The sequence below is a fragment of the Rhinolophus hipposideros genome (genome assembly GCF_964194185.1).
Source record: "Rhinolophus hipposideros genome assembly, chromosome: 7".
NCBI lineage: Eukaryota > Metazoa > Chordata > Mammalia > Chiroptera > Rhinolophidae > Rhinolophus > Rhinolophus hipposideros.
In genome coordinates, this window is record NC_138053.1 from 15,765,971 (window position 1) to 15,788,853 (window position 22,883).

General features: G+C 47.8%; 1 protein-coding gene across 1 annotated transcript in view; it reads right to left on the bottom strand.

Annotated features, from left to right (window-relative positions):
* Nucleotides 1-10,184, bottom strand: part of PRDM6 (PR/SET domain 6) — a 96,805-nt gene extending 86,621 nt beyond the window's left edge. Inside the window, exons 1-2 of the mRNA XM_081052866.1 lie at nt 10,034-10,184; nt 8,964-9,537 (exon numbers count right to left, since the gene is read on the bottom strand). Coding sequence (XP_080908992.1) covers nt 8,964-9,522 — 559 coding nt within the window. The 5' untranslated portion in view covers nt 9,523-9,537; nt 10,034-10,184. The remainder of the gene's footprint in view (nt 1-8,963; nt 9,538-10,033) is intronic.
* Nucleotides 10,185-22,883: the final 12,699 nt, after the last annotated feature.

The following is a 22,883-nucleotide window of genomic DNA, read 5'->3' on the forward strand; positions in this document are numbered from 1 at the left end:
ACCCAAATCTGGCTAGTACTAGGTCGGGACCCCCGGGTGCCCCCAAAGCCTTCCGAGCTAGGTGCGGATGGCCTCGTCCTTGTCGCTGAGGAACCCACGGCTCGCAGCTTCTCCTCCCAGTCTGTCTGTCTGTCTCCCTCGTCCGTCTGTCTCTATTTCCCTGTTCCTCTCCCGGATTCCCGCGGGTTCACTCTCTGTTGGGAGTTTCAAAGGGTATTTATCGTTGTACCCTGAAGACAGCGCCACAAAGAAAGCCCATTTCTTGCCCAATATCGGAGAAATTCTACATTGGTTGCCTGAGTATATTTTTGGTTTTGCTCTTTTTTTTACAATTATAGTAGAGATTTTTAAAATCACCAGGTCAGGTGGGTGACCTGTCTGAGAGCGCCATTCCCAGTCCTGTGGACCCACGCCCCCACCCCCGGCACCCAGAGACAGTCCGCGCCAGAGGGTGGAGCCCGGAGCCCCAGATACCAGCGACCAGGGAGCGCGTGTGGGGGGTCCCCTCTCTGATGGCCCTGCAGTGCCCATCCTGGGCACTCCAGCCAGGTAGGGATGGGTGGGGAAAGGGGAGCTGTTCTGGCGGGCTAGCGGTGTCTATGCTTGCGTGCCATCTCTTTCCAGAAGCCAAAAAGAAACGAAGAGCAAATTTAACGAGGGGGTAATGGGTCTTTAACGATCTGGATAATGGTTCAATGGAGAGGGCCCCAACTCCTGCCCAAACGGTTGGTCCCCAGGCTAAATGCGATTATCTTGTGTTATAAACAGTTCTGAAGCCCTCTCTCTCGGCTATGCTCCAGAGCAGCCAGCGTTCGAGGGCACCCCCAGGTCCAGGCCGGGCCTTGGACGCCCAGCGTCTCTCGACTCAAAGGGTAAGAGACCAGGCGGCCGCGGGAAGCAGGGCCTGCGGCGACTGCGCTGTCGGATCTCAGCGCCCTCCGGGTTATTAATGGGCCTGGCGGAGCCGCCGTGTCTGTGCCGGCAGACCTGCCTCAGGGAGATGGCCTCGGCGCCTGCCGGCGCGACCCGGCCTCCCTGGCCCAGCCTCCCTGGGGAGCAGCGGCGCCCCAGCACCACGGAGCCCTGTGGCACTGGGCCTGATACCGAGAGTCCCCACAGGAGGAGATGGTGAGAGCTGGGCATCAGCAGATGTGCCAGTGCTTGGGTTGGGGATGGGGGTCGCCCTCGGGTCTCCAGGCACCTGTACCGGGCCTTGCACGCAACCAGTCCTGGTGGGTCACCTTGGATGTACCCTCTTCATGCTGAAACAGAGGAAACGCCCAAGGAAGTAGTGACAAAGTACGTCATTGAAGAACCTTCGGTGAAGGAACCCCTCATCTCAACCCCACCTTTTGCTATTTGCTTCACAGCGGCTGAGGGTTGACTATGTGAGCGTCCTATCTCTATCTCAGAAGAGGGCTCCAACCTGCTCTGTCTCCCTGGCCAGCTACTCCTCACGCCTGCCAGAGAGCTCAGGGAATGAGGGGACCTTCGGACTGCAGCTCCTTGGACGTGTCCCCAGACTTTTCAAGTGAAAAGCAACAACCTGTTTCTGCAGGTAGTGAAGTGTCTATGCCTCTGGACCTGGATCACACAAAGGCCCCCTCTTCCAGAATCACAAACTAATGTAAAAACTGTATCAGGCTCTGCTTTTGAGCCTAGGGCCTAGATGGAAGGTATGTCTACCGTTATCCACATGTCAACCCTTCCCGAACACATGCACTTCATACACCGTCTCAAACTTCTGACTGTGAAAAAAACTTCAAGACAAAGGGGGAATGGAAAGACGATAATAACTCAATTACCAAGTGCCAACTATGTGCCAGGCACTTATCTTGACCCAAACAATCACCCTATTATCTAAACGTCATGATTCCCATTTTGCAGATGAAGCAATTGAGGTTTTGTGAGCAATATAACTTGACCAAGGCCTAGAAACTAGAAAGTGGTAGAGAAAGATTCAGTCAGTTGCCTGACTCCAAAGACTCCAAACATAGAGATCTAGGAAAACTAATGAGAGCTGGGAGAATTCTATATCCAAATTTATAACTCAATTAATAGAATTAAAATATTTCATTGAAGTCACTATTTGGGGAGCACAAAAATGCTGTAGCAGGATTGAATTACAATGATCTCTCCCTCCCTCCCACCCTTATTTGGAGTTAAAGAGGATGAATTCAAAAGTAAATACCATGTTTCCCCGAAAATAAGACCTAACTGGAAAATAAGCCCTAGCATGACTTTTTCAGGATGACATCCCCTGAACATAAGCCCTAATGCGTCTTTTGGGGCAAAAATTAATATAAGACGAGGTCTCATTTTCAAGGAGATAATGTCCATACCCGAATTTTAGTGCCCAACTTCAGAGTTGACCTTTCAGCACCTTAGCAAAAATAGCTTAAAACAGATGACAATAAGTAAAGGCTATATGTGCATAAAATAAAAAATAAATCACCCCAGGTTTCAGTTTAACTACCTTTCCATTTCTGGTTGGCTCAATGAAACAAAGGGTGAGAAGCAAAAGTGTTTAGTATTCACTCCCATAACAGTTCATACCAGAGATTCAAGTTCCAACATTTCCACAACATAGAACATCACATCAACTACATCACTAATAAAATGAGGAGCGAAAGCACCAACTTCAACCACTCCTCCCGCCCCCCAGACAGCAAGCACACTCCCGATATTTGCTAGGCACACTAGCACTATGGATAGTCCTTTCTCGAAGATGTTCTCTACAGCTCTCTTCAACTTAAGTTTCACTTGTCTCTAAGAAGTTGTTGGAAAAAACTTAATGAGTAGCATTTTGCAGAGTGAAAAAGCTGAGGCTCTCCCAAAATCGTGAAGACTACATGCATGTTAGGTCCACAGCAGACGAGGCAAGGCCAATCCACTTTAATCAGTCCACCCAACATGAGTCGTCTTAATTTACAAACCACTTCATGCTATATCAAAATATTCTGTTAGGACAGTTGACCAATTACATCAAAATACGTGTTATATCCTAATGTTATTATTTTTTATTACACAAAGCCTCCATCACAGAAGAAAATTTGGCTTCCGACTTATGTACTCGAGTCCCAAAGGAGTGTGAGGATGTTTAAAACAAGTAACTGATTACTCGGGGTTGACAAATGTGGCACAAGCAGACAAACATTCTAACAGAGTGTTTTCTAGACAGCAAGCAATAAACACCTACAGGAAAAGGTTTGAAGGAGAAGTGGGCTAGATTCCCAAACTACACATATATGAGATATAATACATACATTACACACAGCATTCCATGCCAAGCAATACATAGTACACGTCTATTTGTAGTCATAAAGAGGAGGCAAATAAATGTTCCTACTTTCTCTTTAAGTCAGGGTAAGTTTTTGAACAAGTTCATAATTATTATTCATAAAGGTGTTTCTATGTCTGTGAGAAATGCTATATTCTCCAAGCAAGATACTTCGAACTGTCAGGGAACATACGAGACCATGGTCCCTTTTCTATCTTGAATAGATCTGTTAATGTTCCTGTTTATGGGTCCCTGAATAAGGGAAGGAGGCAGCAAGTTAGACGTGTTCACCCACTGGCTTCGGCAGACCCCGCCAAGTGGGGTGAAGAGCAGACTTTCACTCTTCATTTCACATCCTTCTGTATGGTTTGAATGTTTGTACAGGTGCCTGTATTACTTCTGTAATTGAAAATGGACCTAAAATAGATAAGGGGACAAAACAGGCCATGGTTTTTTCTGGTATTTTGGTTTGTCGTTCTAGGAAAGGCAAACGATAAAACGTTTCAGGGCTTGTAGGTGTCTGGAGAGGCCGACAGGTGTGTGTGGGCACAGGCGGAGCTGCGACCCAGGGAAGCACTCGGCACCCGCACGCCAGGCCTTGGGTTCTCAATGCCTCTTTGCGGCCTTCGCCTGCCCTCACCCATCCTCTGGCAAGGGAACCAAAGAGCAGCTGAAAAGCCTGCCTCCCTGCTTGGACAGCGGTAACGGCTGGACTATAAATCCTCCCCAAGCGCTGCTGAGGTCACGGCCCTCAGTCCCGAAGGCCGAGCCCCGCGGAGCCAGCGTGCATTGATCTCTGCCCGGTGTGCTGCCCCAGGAGTGCCGCCTGCTGGCAGCGCCACGTGCGCTCCGGGTGCCGGCGACCGAGGCCCCGGCGGCAGGGTGGAAGGCGGCTGGCCGAAGGGGCAGAGGGCAGGCGGAGCTCTGTGGCTGGGAGGCTCCAGCACCCGGGGTCACACAGCACCCTCCTCCCCAGCTGCTCCCGCCTGTCCTCCCGGCACTCTCCCCCAGCCGTACCAGCGCAACGGGCTAGATGGGGTGGCGATGGGCGAAGCACAGGGTGGGCGGTGCGGCTGCCGGCTGGAGTCCCCCGGCACCCAGTCTGCTTCACCCCCTTCCTGCCAGCGAAGGGCTTTCTTACAGTGCCACACGTGGCCCGCGCCACCTGACTCCGGAGCCCCAGCTGCGCCCTGCCACCCACCAGGCCGGCGTCTTCCACCTGGCAGCGGTCTTCTAGGCTCCTCGGATAGGGTCTAGAAGCAGATCCGGAGGCGAAGAGGTTTAGCCTGGCCACCGGGAAAGGAAGCCCAGAAGCTTCCTTTGTGGTCGGGCCCCCGCGGGAGGCTCAGCTCCAGCGGAACCTTCTCGAGGACTCTCTTTAGGCGAGTTTAAAGCTCCTGGCAAATCGCGGAGGCGCGGGGTTTTCCCTGCTCAGCCGGGCTGCCTGCTGGGCCCTGGGACCAAGAGGGAGAGACAAAAGGGGGAGGGGGAAAAAGAGGGGGGAGGAAATGTGTATTTTATTTGTCTCCCAATCACTGTATTAATAAATTAAATGGGAGTGCCCGCGTGTGCTGGTGAGAGAATATTGCGCTGAGATAAACCTCGCCGGCCCTGCCCCTGCGAGGCCCGCCATATACAATGTGGAGATGATGAATAGGAGACTGCCGAGCAGATCGAAACGGGTCTGGGCTGGCTCCACTCGCTCCTACGAAACTATAGGGCAATTAATTGTGGCTTGTCCCCTCATCCTTCATCTCCTAGTGGCACATATCGATGGAGATTACTGCTGATGGACCATTTTATCACCTTAAATAAACAGTCGCCACCTCTTCTAACCCTCAATCTAATATATGGCTCTATGTTCAGTTTCAGGGCGCTAGATAAAGAATGATGTAAAATAACTAAATCATGTGTGTTATGGGATGGGGCTGGGCTTGCACACGGAAAAGAGAGAAAAGAGAAAAAGAAAAATAGAACAACACAAAAGCCCACACACTGACGCTTAGCCTGCCTCCCACTAGGGACCCCGTCTGAAGTCTATGTCACTCCATTGCCATTGACAGCAGACAGTGGTCTGGAGGAGTGAAGAGAGCATGCAGCAAAGCCCATTGGTGGGTCACTGGGCTCACGAGCTTCCCAAACAGAATCTGTGTTTTCCAACTGAGTGGGAAGAGATTAGAAAGTCAGAAAATACTTGCTCTCTTCTAGCTCTCTCCCTGACCACTTAACCCGTCATACCAACATTGGGGCCAGATTTCCTTCTCTCCCCTGGCCACTCTCCCCAAACCCTTGGGAAGGGCTGGTTCTACCAACTAGAAAGCGTCAGCCCATACTCGTATACCTGGGTACGTGTAGCAGGGCTTCCCTAAACCGGGAGGAGACAGGGACCTCCAGCGGGGAAAGTGGCTGAGTGACCTGACTCTCGGCAGAGACTTGGTGCGGGCTTAGCTCCTGCCTCCCTGCCAGATACCAGGGGAGGAACAGCTTCACAAAAAAAGGTATTAAAAGCTAATTGGCTCTGACTTCTCTGTACAAACACAAAAGTCAGGTGCACCCCCTCATGGCCATCTCTCCCTACCTTCTAAGAGTACTGACAGGGTCTCAAACAACGCACCAGAACCAGAGAAGAGGCCACTGCCACGGAGCCTGACGGGAATCAATGGCTTCAGGCAACCCAGCAGCAAATGAGGACAGTAATACAAGAAGAGAAAGAAAGGGCCCTATCCCCCAATTATATTACACACCTCCCCACCCAACTTTAAAGAGGTGAAAGAAGAGGCAGCTAAGCATTTAGAGCTTCAGTAGAAAGCGTACTTCAATCATAGAATAAATTGAATACATGAAGTTAGATAACAGAAATACATTGGAACAGCTCACTCGGGGTAGCCTGTATAGTTTCCGCTGTTTTTAAATATTTTTGTGGTAAAGAGAGCTACAAGACCCTTCACTATAGCACTCGCCATCGATGCCAATAAAGTTTCAAGGTAAAACTACTGTTACTGATTCAGTGTTACTGGCTTGGTGATCCCAGACAAAAGTTACTGTTCAACAGGGAACAGAGAATTAAGGAGGCACCTTTCTTTGCCTTGTAAGAAAAAGAAAATGACTCAATACAAAGTAACAAAATGAAACAATGCTGAGTGGTCACTTCCTCCAGGTTTTTTTTAGAAAGAGATGGCAAAACTCTGAAAGGGAATCTAGGGGAATATATATGTAATAAATGAATAGGTGCTTCCCTTCTGCCTGCCTCTCACACCTCCTTCCCCCAAAAGGTGGGGAGAAGCTCTGTTTTTCAGTTTCTTTCAAGTAACAAACATAACAACTTTCTCTGCCTAAGGAAACAGTTTCCCATCCTGTGCATTTGATTTGTTTTGAGCGCTTAGTTACATTACCCTCAATCACTTCTCTCTTCATCTTTGTAACACACATCCTATGGTTTAAAATGAGTGTACATATGCTTGCCCAGAGAATTTCCTGAAAAAACGGGAGACCTGTTCTCCTACCCCACCCCTGCTTTCTAGTTTCCTTCTCCATTGCCCTTTAATTAGGGAACAATGTGAAGTGAAACTCTAATAGGACACTGTGACTTCCTTTCCTTTACTGTCTTTTCTCCTGAACTTTGCACATTTGAAGCAGTCCATTCATCGACTCAAAAAGGAGATACCAGAAGATATACACAATAGGAATAATTTAAATAAATCATACTTCATTTCTTCTAGCTAGAGAAAAAAGTTACCTAGACAATAAATTGGTTCAAATAGCCATATATTAATTAGGAATCTATCCCAATTCTTTCTCTGATTAGTCTACGTTTTTCTCTGGTGAAAATATACTGAACCTCAAGACTGCATTGTAAACAGTATAGGGAGCTCAACACAGCCAAGGCTTTGGGGGGGGGTGCACTGCTGATTTATTTTCCAGCACTGATTTCATTCAGAAGAGAAACTGCAAGCTTGATGAAGCATTCTCAGCCCATAGTGACTACACTTATACTTAGCAGTAAGAAACGCCTTTTCCAAAGTGTTTATCTTTTTATTTCACATTTTTACAGAACTGCTTTGAAAGCAACACATTCAAGGAATTCATTAGGAGATAAGTATTTTTTGAAATCCACTAAGACAACATAATTTTAAAATTTTTGCTGAAACTGTGAAATACAACTGTCTTCTTAACTGCAGAACAAATTCAAGTGGAAACCTTCATTTTAAGATAGTACATTACTCTCAAATTATAGAAAGGAAAAAAGTAAATATCCCTGCTCTTTTTATTAGTAATAATTAGCTTCATTAGAACAATTTTCTCCTACCTTATGAAAAGATTAATACACCTTAATCACTAGGCTCATGCCCAGTGTTTTTTCATCAAAGTAACAACTTTGGGAGTCCTTCAAATAACTATAACTAGAAGGCATTTTGCTTTTAAACGAATTAAGTAGTTCACGGAATGGCAGACATTCTGACAGAAGGGACTTATTCAAAATAGAATAATAATAAGCATTTATGATCAGTGTTTCTCACACAGAAGCTAGATGAAAGAATAAGAGGAAGAAAATGGTGAGTGCTTGACTTTTCAAATCATGTATTGCTTTCAACCTGACTCTTAACCTGGTTTAATTTTCTTTCCAGAGGTCTCTGGAACTATATTTAGTACTTACCCCGACACGCTAGGTGTAAACATATCTTAAGTTCTGAAATTACCAAAAAAGATGATGATATAAAGCAACAGACATTCTTGGTCTTCATTTAGCGTCGTGCTTCAAAACCTCAAGATGGTACTGTACTTGTGAAGAGCGTTTGAAATTATGAATATAGGAACCGAAGCTAGATGAGACCTGACGTTTACTTAGGTATTTGCCACTGGCGTGCGGGACAAGGCGGGTAAGTTTCTTATACTAAATTACTGTCATCCAATTTTTAAATATAAGTAAGCCATCAAGCGTGGCTACGGATTGCCAACGTTTGCAGGGTCGAGGGTGCACAAAGAATGTGGGAACCGCAGGGAACGACCCTACCCTGAAAACGGATTTTTTTTCTTACTAATTAGATGACATTTTTCTTTTCTAAATAAGTAGTAGACCTAAGAATAATGCCTGCCTGCAGGGAGAAACTGACCCAGTATCATCCAAAACTCCTACTCCCGCGAGGCCAGGCCAGCCAGCAGCTCCGGGCCGTTCCACCAGACAACTCCGAGGCCCAAACAGGAGCTGACGCAGTTGATTCCAGAAGTAAGGCAGAGATAAGGAGAAACAAGCCCTTGAATCCAAGCTCCCCATAAACTCTGATCCCCTCTCAGGTCTCCCCTTTGGCCAGACCAGCCCGTTCTGCGGTCTCCCCGTCGCGCCCTGCAGGTAGCTGACCCGCCCGGGCCCCTGTCCCGCGGGAGAGAGGAGATCTGAAAGTCCCAGCCCAGGAGCAAATCTTGTCCCAAAGACTTGGGGGTGGGAAGCAGAGGATAAGGGAGGGAAGCGGTAACCCCAAGGTGCCACCCGGCCACCCCATCCGTTCTCCTCCCTTCTCTAACGCCGGGAAACTTTTGCCACCGTGCCCTAGGACGTGCGGGCCCGCAGCCTGGACCAGCCCACCACCAACCCGGGTCCCCCTCGTCTGACCCGCCTCCCCGACGGGCGCCCGCCCGGGACGGCGCCGGCGCCACAGGAGCGAGCGCGCGGGCAGCGGCTACGTACGGTTGTTGGGGTCGCTGGTGTGCTGGTTCAGCGGGATGATCTCCATGCGCTGCTGGCCGTACAGGTAATAGTCCAGCTCCTCGGCGCTGCAGCGGAACCGCGGCGCGCCCCGGCCCTCCCCGCCGCCGCCGCCGCCGCACTTGGAGGGCCCCGGGCCCGAGGCGGCGCCGAGGCACAGGTCCTTGGGGGGCAGCGGCTCTGCGGCGACGGCGGCAGCGGCCAGAGGCGCGAACACCGGCAGTTGCGCCACGGGCAGGGCCGAGAGGCCGGCCAGCGCGGCGGCGGCGGCGGCGCAGGAGGAGGCGGAGGAGGCCGAGGCGGAGGAGGCGGAGGAGAGCGAGGCGGGCCGCGGGCGCAGGCTGTCCGGCGGGGGCTCGGCGCGCTCCGGGGGCGGCGGCGGCGGCGGCTGGAGAGGCTGCGGCGCGCCCAGGGGACCCGCGTTGCCGCCGCCCTTCAGCGGGCCGCCGCCGCCGTGCGGGAAGAGTTGCTGCCAGTGCTGCAGATAAGCTGGGTCCACTTTGAGAAAAGCCGAGCCGCCGGGATCTCCGGGCTTCAGCATGTCCGACGCCTCACGCTGGGGGGGCAGAGGGCCGAGAGGAGGGTGCGCGTGAGCCGGGCCCGGGGCCTGGGCAGCGTGGGGCGGACCGGACGGCCGCCGAGACCCTGCGGCCGGAGCCCTGGGCTTCGCCAGCGGCAGCCCGGCGCGGCGGCTCCCTCCCCACCACTCCGCCGGGGCGCAAAGTTTACTCTGCAGCCGCGGCGCGGCGCGGGGAGAGCTGTGTGCACGCTGTCTGGCGTCTCAGCCGGGACGGCCAGCTCCACCCGGCACTGTCGAAGCCCGGAGCGAGGGCGCTTCCCGCAGACCTGGGCTGCAGGACACAGCTCCCGCCCCCAGCCGGCGCCCGGAGCCGACCCGCGCCGGAGTGGCGCTGCGCCCGAGCTGCGTTGGCCTCCCGCGATAGGAGGCGGGTCAGACTCGCCCCCCGCCCCCCGCCCCTAGCCTGGGATCTCCAGCCTCCTGTCCCGGGGGCCCAGGACCCACAGCCCCAGGCGGACGAGCCTCGCCTTACCTGAAAACTCGGAGCCTCCGGCGGGTGCGCGCCTACGTGTGTCTCACGGAGTTTGCGGGAGCGTGTGCGCCCCAGGTGCGCTACATGCCCTCGGGTAGCGCGGGAGGAGAGCCCTGGAGATCCGGCCTCCCGGAACCCTGCCGCGCACAAGGGCTACGGAGGCCCGCGGAGGGCGCGAGAGCCGTGCCGCGAAGCGCGCGGGGGCGCGGGCGGACCGGGGCTCCGGACGGAGCCGCCGTGGGTTGCTGCGCTCGGGCCGTGTCCAGGCTTCTCGGCTCCACGCTCTGGCAGCCTCCCGGCTGGACACGTGGGTTTTACGACAGCACAAAATACAAGTGTGTGTGTGTGTGTGTGTGTGTGTGTGTGTGTGTGAGAGAGAGAGAGAGAGAGAGAGAGAGAGATGGGGGAGAGAGATGGGGGAGGGGGAGCGGGAGGCAGGCCCGAAGAACCGAGGGGAGGGGAGAGGGAAGAAGGAAGTTCTAACTCGGCTGGGTGCACAAACTGCCCGCGCGCCGCTCCCGCACAAATACCTCCTTCGCTGTCCCACCTCCCACTTTTTTTTGTTTTTTTTTTTTTTTTTGTGGCGTGACGTCTCGCCTGTTGTCTCTTTCTGTCCCATGATATGCCTTTTCTAGGTGCCGGCTCACTGTCCTGATCCTGAAAGCAGGATCCTGAAAGCAGTGGAAATGCGGAATGCATCCTCGCACGCGCTCGGTGTCCGCATCCGGGCAGGCGCGCGCGGCCGAGACAGTGGACCAAGTCTCGGCACCGGGCTTGCGCTTTTGCCCCGCTCGGTTTTTCTAGGAGTACTGCTGGGTACCAGAGGCAACTAGCCCGCCACGCAACTTCTAAGATGAATCCGGGGGTTGGGGGATCGCGTGACTGGAGGGAGGGGGGGTGACGAGTTGCGCGCTGGAATGAAACCTTCAATCCACTGCGGAGGAAGCAGGCTTTGTCCAGATGGTAGACCTGAGACAGGAGGGTCTCTAAAGAGCGGCTGGTCCTGGCAAGACTCAAGCCTGGCCGCGGGGCTGGGAGGCGGCTGCAATGGAGTCTCACCCACACCACGCAGCGCTCAGCCCTCTCATTCTCGAGTTGTCTTCCTGGGGGGCTCGCTGCTTCTCCTTGTTGGCATCCGAGGCGAGTACTCAGAGCTACGTCTGGTAGTGTAATACAACTATTCCCAGACACGGCGAGGCTTGTTTGCCTTTGGCTGCCCGGGGCTGCCCCGGAGGGGTCATGTATAAGCCTTTCTCCCCAAAACCCGGCGTCGGAGGAGCAGGGCGAGCGCGCAGCCCCACCCGCCACGTTGCCCACTCTGGCAGTTTGGGCCATGCCCACCCTTTCATGCGTGGCCTCGGCGAATGAGGAACCCGCCCCCAGCTCTTGCAGGTAGAGACTGTACTCCGTCGGGGAGGGCACAGACAGGGAGTGTGAAAACTGACCGGCTCAGGCGCTGTCTCCTCGGAGTTCTGTCCACACATCAAAGAAAAGAAGTGACATTCGTCTTTGCCCAAACAAACCAACTTATTTAGCACCCGCCACTCTGAACAATTACTAGCCATTCTTTCCTGATTTCTGTGTGTTTCTTTTTGTCTTCCCCCCACTCGTTTCGTCTGAGCCTGGGAAACGCGCAGTTTAGACTTCCTCCGGGTCTCACGCAGGACGCCTCAGTGCTGCTTGGAACAGAGTTGGACCGAAAATGTTTTGACTGGCTTCGTTGTGACAAGGTCATCAGTCTTCCCTGGATAGATTGATAGTACCAAGTTTAAGGCAGACGCCACGAGGGAAAACCCACGATGCTGTGGACCTCGAGGCTATCCAGGCAGGCTCCTCGGGCTTTGAACAATTCCATCGGGAGGAGAGGACGAAGTTCTAGGCCCGTTTCAATTAATCTGCACGCAGAACTGCCCAAGAGTGGCTATTAGACCACGAGAGAAGGGCCAAACTCTCTTTCTCACACTCTCCAGGTTCATTGCTGAGAAACGAAGAGACTTCGGTGTTCTCAGAGAGAAACGGAGCACCGGGGACGCAATCCCGTACACCGTGAAAACGGTTCCGCTGCCTTCTTGTTTTTGCCAAAGCTGGCTACTTATAAGCAGTTGGTCCTCAGGACTGGTCGTCCCCCAAACACACTTGAAAATCTCCAGACGCTAGTTACAACTGCTCCTCAGGCCTCATGCCGCCCACACTCTGGGAAGCCCGGGGGTGGGGGGTACAGGGGGCAGGGAATAGGGATGAGGGGCTCATCGTAATAAGATTAGCTGACCAGTTAGTGAGCGCTTTCTACATGCCAGGCGCAGGTAGGCGCTTTAAGTACATTTAGTCCCCTGAGCAGCCACTCGGAGAAGGCATTATCATTAACCCCATGTAACAGATGGGGACACTGAGGCTCAGAAAAGTTAGGTAGGTTGCCTAAAGTCAAGCCGTTAATGAGTCAGATTTAAACCCCAGTCAGTGAGGCACCAAGTCATTTTCCTGCTCACCCTAGCCAAACCTCTACCCTCACCGCCAGGCTGACGCCAGAAGGGTGTGGGGGCACCGTGGGGGAGATGTGGTTCCCATTGCTCCTGGGGCCTGGGAGAGAAAAAGAGACAGTAACTGAACCCCCATTTCTCCCTTATGCGTATGTGAGTGAGTGTGTGGTGTCCCAGACCCACCAGACTCCAGGACTCCCCAGGGTCTCCCGGTGTACTCCAGAGTCAAGAGTCGTGGTGATGGGACTCTAGGCCCAGAGGCCTTAGGGAACTCGCAAGTAGGAGGAGGGCGAAAGTTTAGTGGGGCGTTCAGAGGCCCCAGAGTCCAGGAGCGCAGGAACAAAGTCTCAAGGGGAGTGCAATGGCTGGCTGTTCGAGCACCCCCAGAGCCTCCCTAGTGGACCCAGGACGCGGGGCGGGGGCCCCTGTTGCGACCGTAACCTCCAGGAGGCAGTCGAGGCTTGGGTGAGGTAGGGGTCAGCCCGGTGCTCCAAGCCCCCTCGGTTGAAGCGCAGCGAGCTCCGTAATTGAGACAGCGGGAGCTCCCCGGACGCCACAGACGCTGCGGAGGCCGCTTCTCACTCAGCTGATTCCGGACCCGCTTGGTCACCGCTACCCTGGCAAGTCACAGGGGTTTTTAGAAAGGGAGCCCAGCAACCTGTACCCATCAAATCCGCTCCCATCTTCTTCATTACTTAGAGGAAGACCGCGGAAACAAATCACTTCGACCACTTAGAAAGCGATCAAACCTTTATAAAAATCCATCGCTTCCAAATCGATGGGTGAATATTTGCTGGGAATTTGTTCCAGAGGAATAAATAAGGAGCGTGAGTGTATTAAATGCAATCGGGGGGACACGGTGGTGTTTTTCTTCATTGATTAATGACCTCGAAAATAAAACAAGTGGGAAGAGGAGCTGGGATCGATAAATTAACTACCCAAATTCATCATTTTCTCGAGCAATTTTTTTCCCCGAAAATTTTCCTTAGGAAGCCCATTGTACCCTTATCTGGGAGGGAAGAAGGGAGCTGGGGGCCAGAGCAGAGAGGGAGTGACAGGAAGGGGCAGGAAAGCAAGAAGAGGATTCTGTCCGCGATACCCTCTATCTGATTTCGTTTGACATACAATTTTCACGTTTGCCTTTCATATTAATTTTTTTTTTCCTGATGAAGGAGGGGAACAAATGGTCGGTTGCCTTTGACAGGACTCCAATAAAGGATTCAACAACTCTCCTCTCTGCCCTCAGAGCTCCTGCTTCTAGGTTTAAGGTCATGGGTGGCTGAGTTAATAATTCATTAATATAGACATTTATTCAGAAGGGTTCTCTGAGATCCACTCTCCCAGCATCCTCCCAGAGATTTATTTTCCTGAGAAATGGATTGGGGTGGAGTGGGGGTGGTTAGGCTGCAAGTGAAAGGAGGGGAGAAGGAGTAAAAGGAAAATGAAGAGAGGCTGATTATCACTAGGAATAATCTTTTCTTACCCAGAATAGTGGACAGGTCCCTCTCGCCTGCCCTCAAAAACTTGGTTGAAAAATGTGGCATCTAAACTGTACAAGGACCCTGGCCTTCAGTAGTCAATTTCCCTACTTCTACATCTTTTCATTCACACTTATTCAGAAAGCTCCTTTACTCCACACTTTTCCACAAGAAGAGCCATCTAACTGAGGACCTGGGAACACAGGCAAAAGAGGAAATCTCTGGAAAAAGGCTACCCTCCACCCCTCATGAAGTTCCCAAAGGAGGAGCTTTGTAACTTGCCAGACCTGAAATCTAAAGGAAGCTCCACTCCTAAGGGCACAGGCAGTTTCTGGTGGATGCTCTATCCCCTCAGAAAGGGACTAAGGTGGCATTAAAACAAAACAAAACCAAAAAGTCCACATCCTGATGAAGTTTACAGGGTGGTGGTGGTGGGGAACAAAAAGTAAACAATAAACAAGTAATGGTCAGATAGTAATAAGTGCTACAGAGAGCAATAAAGAGAGGATAAGGGGAAAAGAGAATAGTAGTGGAGGGTGTTACTATTTTAAATGTAGTGGTCAGAGAAGTCTTGACTTATGAGCTGAAATTTGAATAGGGACTCACAACAAGAGGATCCCAGTTTTGCGCCTAGAGTAGGGCATTCCCTGTCCTAACCTATGGCCCAGGGACGAACACAGTCCAAGGGGGTTCTTAAAGATCCCCCAAGGCCCTGGGTAAGGATTCTGCCTCATCAGGTCAGCCCCTGGCCACACTTGGCTCCCTTTGCTCCTCTTCCCACTTGGTTCCCACGAGATGCTGTGAGCTACTTGATATCCTTTCAAATACTGTTTACTGTTACTGTTCACTGTTTACATCAGCTGAGGTTGCCTCTGTGGCTGGCAACTCATAACTTTACACAGTGAACCTACTCCCAACTGTCTGGGCCTGTGTCTTCCACAGTTAAATGATGGGACTAACTTGGCTTCCTATATTAAGCTTTTTATGAAGCAGCTACCAAATTCTCTACCACCCATACTATGCCCCACCTCCCAGAAGTCATGAGTCTAAGGTGTATGGTGTGGAAGATGTATTGAGTAACTGAAAACAAGAAAATCCACGTCACATATTTTAATCGCTGCCATCTTCCCATTGATCTTTTTGCATCTTCACTCTTTTGCCCTTACTTAGTGACAGAAAACAGTGCCAGCTACCATGGGAAAGAAAGGGTATGAGAAGTAGGAAGCATGAGGTGGAAGGCACTGGAAAGCATAGCAGGCAGAAGTCAGCTCTTTCCTCAGATGGTACAGCATGAGCCTCACCATTCTTCGGAGGCCTTGGCCCTTTATCCATGTCATCTCCTTAGCTTTCCTCCGGTCACAACAATACCAGGAAGCCAAGCTCCTCACTTTGCCAGGTCAGAGACAGCCTCTGGGGCTGAGAGACCGAGCTCAGCCCATTTCTGACCACTGTCTTTCATCCTCTGCCAGGATAACCGCAGACAACACCTGTTCACTTCACTTGAAATGCAGCTGAACCCTCCAGCTCCTTTCATTCTGATCACCCAACAGCTGTCACTCAAACAATGCCTCTCAGCCACCCCAGGCCTGATTTGGATTTGACCTGCTGACCTCGAGGTGAAAGGCTCTGCAGTCCATTACCAATCCCTGGGGCCAGTTCATTCTCCCAGGAAAGCCTCTAAATATATCCTTTCCGTTTCTAGGGAAATCAGCTATTATTATATGCAAAGGCCTTGTGAGTTTAAAACATATCGGGGCTGTTCAGTCCCATAAAGATTTCATGAATAGACATTGAGTGAAAAACAGCTGTTCTTTTTTCTTTATGTCTTGACAAGTAAAGAGAAATAATTAAACAAGGAGAGCTATCCCTTCAGAAACTCATGTATTCCCTTCATATCTCCTTTACATCTACCCTTCCCCTAGGAATTTACTCTTCCATTTCTCTAAGAATCTGTAAGAATAGATAAGGCCAATTGAAGTTACCTGCAAATTAACAGCTATACATAATATCAAATGTGTACCTACTGTGTGCAAGAGAGTATTGGTAGGTATCTTTGGGATGATCTCCTTTGAAGCTCTTCCAGCAAATGCTACCTAGTTCTAACAGTCTTCCTTTAGTTACCAGATTGTTGTAAATTAGGTGAAGCCTATAGGCCTTAGGTTGTAATCAGGATGAGGCAAGCATATTGCAGCACATCTGTTTGAAATTAGGAACATATGCTATGGTTGATTCACATTCTGAGGGTTGGTGGTTCCTACTGCATGGTGGATTCCCCTGAGTGCCTGGACACTACCTCTAGGATCCAGGATGGCTTCCAGCAGCCCCATGATTGAGGTGGCCCTGAGGTCTTTACCCCCAGGCCAGCCTGAGGTCACAGGACCTATATGCTCCCACAGGGGTTCTTACATACACCTGTGGGACCCTGGGCAGCCTGTTTGCCCCTCCAGCCTGCACCCTCCTGGTTGCATTGGTGCCTGCCCTTACCTCCCTATGAATTAGGGAGTCAGAAGATGACACTAAGCCTTGTTTTTATTGTATTCTTTCCGGTGAATGTATGTTCTCTGTGTAAGAGTGTGGGGACAAAGCCCCAAAAAGCAGTTTCCAGGCTCTCGGCCTCACATAGAAAGGTGCTGGCTCGGGTAGTAAATGGCCATCAACTGTGATCAGATGGCCATCAGCTGTGGCTAGTTGGCTGTCAGCTGTAACCTGTAAGCCATTGGCCACTAACATAACTGCTGTGGCTACGCTAGCAAAAAGAATGGGGGCTAGCAAGAGCGGATTGCAGAGAGGCGGATGCCACCGGTGAGAATATAGTGATATGACTCCCCTACCTATGGCTCCGTGGGTGTTCCTTTTTGGCCTCACCATGTCCTGTGTTCTTATGTGGGGAGCGGGAGCTGAGACCCCACCTGCCGCCCTGCACGACAAATGGCACAGCGAGCAGAGTTCCCTGCGGACAAAGAGCCTCTCAGTTAAAAAAAAAAAAAAAAAAAAAGAACTACCCTCAGTTTCCTCTTTGGAACCGGAAAACTTGCCTTTAGACCAAAAGAAAGACACCTGCATGTTGCTGGGCGGAACATCAATTGAGTGAATTGCAGTGCCCCGCCTTCAGTCATCTTATGGTGGGGAAATCTTTCAGAGACTCAGCCTTTCCTCTCCACCAGAAGAATTCCCTCTTCTGAACTCTTTTGCCACTTACTGGCTCCATCAGGATCTGGAGCCAGTAAATGGCAAAAGAGTTCAGAAGAGGAAGCTATTGGGCTTTAGGCTAGGAGACAAACATGCAAAGCTTCACAAAGAAGATGGGCCATAGAGATTTTCTGCATTCCGGTGGGTAGAGAGGAACTGAAGAAAGGCACTCCAGGACCAGGAAGGGCCTGAGCAAAGACCCAAAGACATGACCCTACACAAATAAACTGGGAGGCCTGGGTGACTTTTCTTCATCCATTCATGAGAATAACAATTAGATGGCTGGCTGCCCTACAGCCATAGCTCAATCTCCATGGGGTCCATTCAGTCATATTCCATAGGTTTAGAAAGACATTTTTATGAGAATATCCTGAGCGAACATGCTCAAGTTCAGGTCTGAAAAGCAACTTACTATTAAGATAACTAAAAAACTGTTGAGGGCTCCAAAATGAAGCCATCAGCACAGCAGAAACTGCACTGGACCACAATTTGATAAGCTTGACAATGCCATTTCCTGCCTCTGGATGGCACAAGCTATAATGCTCTGACCTGCTCTTTTTAAACTGTAAGTAACTATGAAATATACACATACATTTCGTATGGAATATGGAATAAAACTGAGAGAAGTTTAAAAGACTAGTGATCCAGATCCTTCTGAAGTACAAACTGTATAGGAAAATGTTTTAGAATAGGCAGATACGTTTCCTATATGGTTTTTAATTACAGACTAACTATGGTTAATCTCCCTTCAAAAGAAATTACAGAGAAATGACAAGATTCTGTAGACTCAAAGGAAAAAAAGTAATTTTTTCATTGATAGGATTGCCAGATTCTAAAAAAGAACTTAAAAAAAAAATCTCATGATCATACAATACATTCTTAGTCCATTTTTATAATACAGTAATTGACAAATGAAACTGGAACATTGATTGGAAAATCAACATTTTGTAAAGTCGGTAATTAACAATTTGGCTTTTTAAAATATTGTTAAGCTTGACCATGTTTGGGGCATTTTCTTTTTCTCTGTCTACATTGGCAAGCATTATTCAGTTGAAACATATGTTTGGGTGGACAAGTATTTTATTTGGCAGCAACCTAATAGTTTAAGTATAGATTTCAAAATCAAGTGTTTGCTCCATAAGCAAATGTTTTCAAACAGAAGCATTTCTCACAATTGTTTCCTCAAAAAATGTTTATCTTGGAACCAGTAGACAAGGCGAAACATTCCAATAAACTTTTTCCGTAAGTCCATCACCACTATTCTGTCACCTTCAAGATTTTCTATTGGTCACATTCTCTTAACAGATTTCCATGCGTTGCTTTACTAGGCTAGCCCCCAACAATCTTTTGTAAAATAAATTCAAGCATGTTCAAAATGATTTTGTTCTTGGTAAAAATGGATCAGAAGTACATGCACGTGTACCAATGTTTCATTTCATTTGTATAGATGTCATTTTACTTATGATTTGATTATTGGCGCTATTTTCTTCTCATTTCCAGTTGTAGAGCTGTGCAAGTGAGTGGCAGGAGCCCCTCTACTTCCTTCTCCCTGACAAAGAGACAATCAAATGAGTGTGAGTCTCTGAATGACTGTGGATGTGTATGTGTGAAGATAGAGAACCACTATGATTTGTCCCCGAAACCTGAGAAGACTGTTAAGAAGAATCAGGGATAAGATCATCTGGTTATATTACTGAGAACTCTTTCAACTACAGGTGACAAAAATTAAATTAAACTGGTAATAGCTTTTAAAAAAAGGATTCAATGGCTTATGTATGAAAAACCAGGTTATGGGGTTTCAGGTATACAAGATGGATGGATTCAGAGGTTCAAACAACTTCATGAAGTGTCAGTCTTTCTCTTCATGTCTCAGTTCTCCCTTCCTCTGCTCTGACTTTAATCTCAGGCAAAATCTACCCAGCAGCTCCGAGTGTTCCTTATTCTAGATAGCAATCCCAGGGAAAAGATCACTCTTTCCCAATGGTTTCAACAAAAATTCTGGAGCTGAGTCTTAACAGGCTATTTTGAGTCACCCAGCTATCCCTGAACTAATCATTGCACCCAAGGAAATGGAGTGATTGACTGACCAGGCTTGGGCATTTGTCCTAACCAAACCACATAGACTGAGATTGGGCAGGAAAAGTTTTCCAAAAGAAAACCAGGGTGCTATTACTAGAAAAGTGGGAATGAATACTGACAAGGGAATAGAAGATGTCCCCTCCCATACAAAGGTTTTGCCTGCTAACAACTACAAGTCCCTTTTTATAGGGAATATTGCTATTGGCAAGCCCCAGGCTGGCCATAGCAAATTTCTATCCATTTCTTGTATAATGGGCACAATACTTGGCCTTCCCTTCTGAAGCCACTATAAGTATCTCTTTGGAGCATACTTGTATGGAGCAAAATTGTAACTAACAATTTTGGCTCCGAGAGCAAATCATCCTATGACACACACCGAAAGTTGAACGATGCAGCTCCCATTTGCAACCCTCTTTTCCCTACTCACGTTCTAGGATTGATTTAGAAGTAGCCAATAAAATCTAAGTAGAAGTTCTTGGGTGAAACTTCTAAAAAAAGATTTTTGGAAAAGATAACTTCAGCTGCCATGTCCTTTAGACTTTTGATTTTTGTCCTTTGCCTCTTCCCATTTCTTCCATCCTGGAACACAAACACAGCAAGGGGAGGTATAGAAGTTATCTTGCAATGCTGAAGAATAAAGCTACAGGCTAAAGAGGGAAGAGCCAGAATATAAAAGGAGCCCAGGTCCCTTGTGGAATCATTGAGCTACAATCCTAGCCTTGGACTTTTTACCCTTAGACCTCTTATTGAGCAAGGCAAATAAACACTCTGCTGGCAGCCAAATGCAATATTAACCAATATACAAACATCTAAATCATCTATGTAATTCATGATGTGGTTTACAGAAGAATTTTATTAATTAGGAACACCACCTGGTGGCTCCCTATTTTTATGAATAATTCTTGCTAACTAGGTGCTAAGCTCATAGTTTCTATGCTTTGGGAAGATGTATACCATTACCGTGTTTCCCCTAAAATAAGACCTAGCCAGACCATCAGCTTTAATGCATTTTTTTGAAGCAAAAATTAATATAATACCTGGTCTTATTTTGCTATAATATAAGACTGGGTCTTTAATATCATATCATATCATATCATATCATATATCATATCATATCATATCATATCATAGGTCTGTACCCCCACAGACCTCATCTGTAAACCCCTGGTGTCGTCATGAGTATTCACTGTGTTTAGTTCTGTTAAAATAGTCATAGAAAGCCCTATCTATATGTTATCATATTACATAGATTACCTTTTAAAAATTGTTTTAAGATTTATGTCCCCTACATTTTGGTATCTTAGAGGTAATTCCAGTTAACACATATGGCTCAGCAGTGAGCATATAGCATGTAGACACAGATGGTTACTTGTTCCAGTTTCCTGTTTTCCCCTCCCACTTCCATAGGGTGGGGACAGTTGGCTCCAAGGACAGTTGGTACTTCCAAAATTATGCCACGAGTTTCCTCATTCAACTCTAGCTGAAACCCAAGGTTGCTTATATTTTTACCTCTGAGTGTTTATGAATTGCAAATATACTATATCGAGATAGAGAGAATGAGACTGTGCTGTTGCGACAGTCAGTGTGCCATCTCCAAGTTCCCCTTGAGCATATACCTCATCCTTCCTCTTGCAACTTGATTCCAGCCATTTTCAAGATATTCTTTTCGATGTTTGGACTGATCTCTTAAATGCACATTTATTTGCTTTGGCTGAATATATTTGCTCTTTGACTGTAAGAAAAAGCTGGGTATGAAATCAATAGTTATGATTGAGAACATATATATTTCACACGAAAAGAAATGCCTTGGGAGAAATATATGCCATTCAGAGTCCATAACAAGTAGGTTAAGTAGCAGGCCACTGTCTTAATCATTAGGACTCTCTTCTTGGAGTTAACTGGTTAACTTAACCCCCCTTCACCCCCAACCCAAGCCCATGCTGTTTGCCAGGAAATGGACTGGGTTTAAGGATAAAGATAAATACTTTTAACTAAAATTTATTGAGTATAGGCTGTGTGCCAAGTCATGGGTTAAGTGCTTTTAATGTATTATTTCATGTAATATTCACTTTGATATGAGTTGCCTTCTAGGAAAACATTTAGGTTTTTTCCTTTATAGTTTTACTACCTAAGATTGTATCTCTAAATAACATACTTCATTTCACCTGTTTTTGAATATGATGAATAGAATCATACTGAATGCTTTCTTTAAAATCTTGCTTCTTTTGCTCAAAATTATATTTGTAAGGTTTATCCACATGGTTGTATGTGACTCAGTTCATTCATGTTTAATGTTCCTTTTTGTAAGAATATACCATCATTTATCCATTGTACTGCTGATGGACATTTGAATTGTTTTCATTATTTGGTTATTATGAAAATTTCTGCTATGAACCTTGTGAAACCTATATCTTGTTACATATACATACGCATGAAGTTCTGTATGGTATAGACCCATGAACGTAGCTGCTGGATCATGAGATTTATGTATCTTAAACTTTACTAGAAACTGCCAAACTGTTTTCCAAAATAGTTACATTAATTTGTACTCCCATAAGTCAGGAAGAGAGTTCTTCCTATACCATATTTCTTCAGCACTTCAAATTATGAGTTTGCAACATTTTTTTCTATCTGGTGGCAAATTTTGACATTACTGTAATTTGCATTTCCCTGATTACTAATAAGTTGAACAGCACTTCATATGGTCGTTGGCTATTTAGAGTTTTCCTTCTGTGTGGTACCAATTAATGACTACATGATTTTTATCTTGGGTTGTCTGTTTTTTAGAACTTGATTCACAGAGGGGTCTTTTGTGCTCATATAGTCTCTTTATAAGAAGTTTGTCAATTATATGCATTGCATAGGATTCTCCCCTTCGGTGATTATATTTTCACTCTTTTCATGGGGTCTCAATTTTAATATAAAATGTTAATCAATTTTGTATCATCAATGTTCAATGCTTCAGTAGGAAATCTTTATCCTGAGGACATGAATATATTGTATCTAATTATTTTTCTAGAAAATGTATTGTACATCCATTTCTAGCCAACATGGAATAACACATATTTTAGGGTCCTGCTCAAGTCTTACTTTCTCCAGGTAGTCTCCACTGCTCATGATCACGTTTCAGGGAGCTCCAATAGCTCTTAGTATCTGGGTCCCTTTTTTGGTACGGACATTCTGAACTGTAATGTATTACACTAAACTCTAAAATATGTGCTAGATTTGTCTCTCTAATATAATGATAAACTTCTGGAGACTAGGAATTGTGACTTTACTTTTATATACCTCTCAGGACCTGACATGCCACAAGGCATATAGAGGCTCTCATTAAATATTTGTTGAATCATTGTCAAATGAGTGCATGAATGAACAAGAGTACACATCAGTAAACATACAAAGGAATGAATGAATTGTCCTCAAGCCCCCACCACATGAAGGCTTGTTAGAGACAAAACCAGAAGGGTCGAAGCCAACAAGTGGCTCATCATGGTCAGAGACCATGGCAGGGGTAGAAGATGGGGCTGGCAGATCTAGAGAGAGACAGAGTCTGAGGCCAGCTCCTCTCTCTGCATTAGGAGAGTGTGTTTTCTTGTGCTCTAAGTATACAGAGATCACACTCTTTCA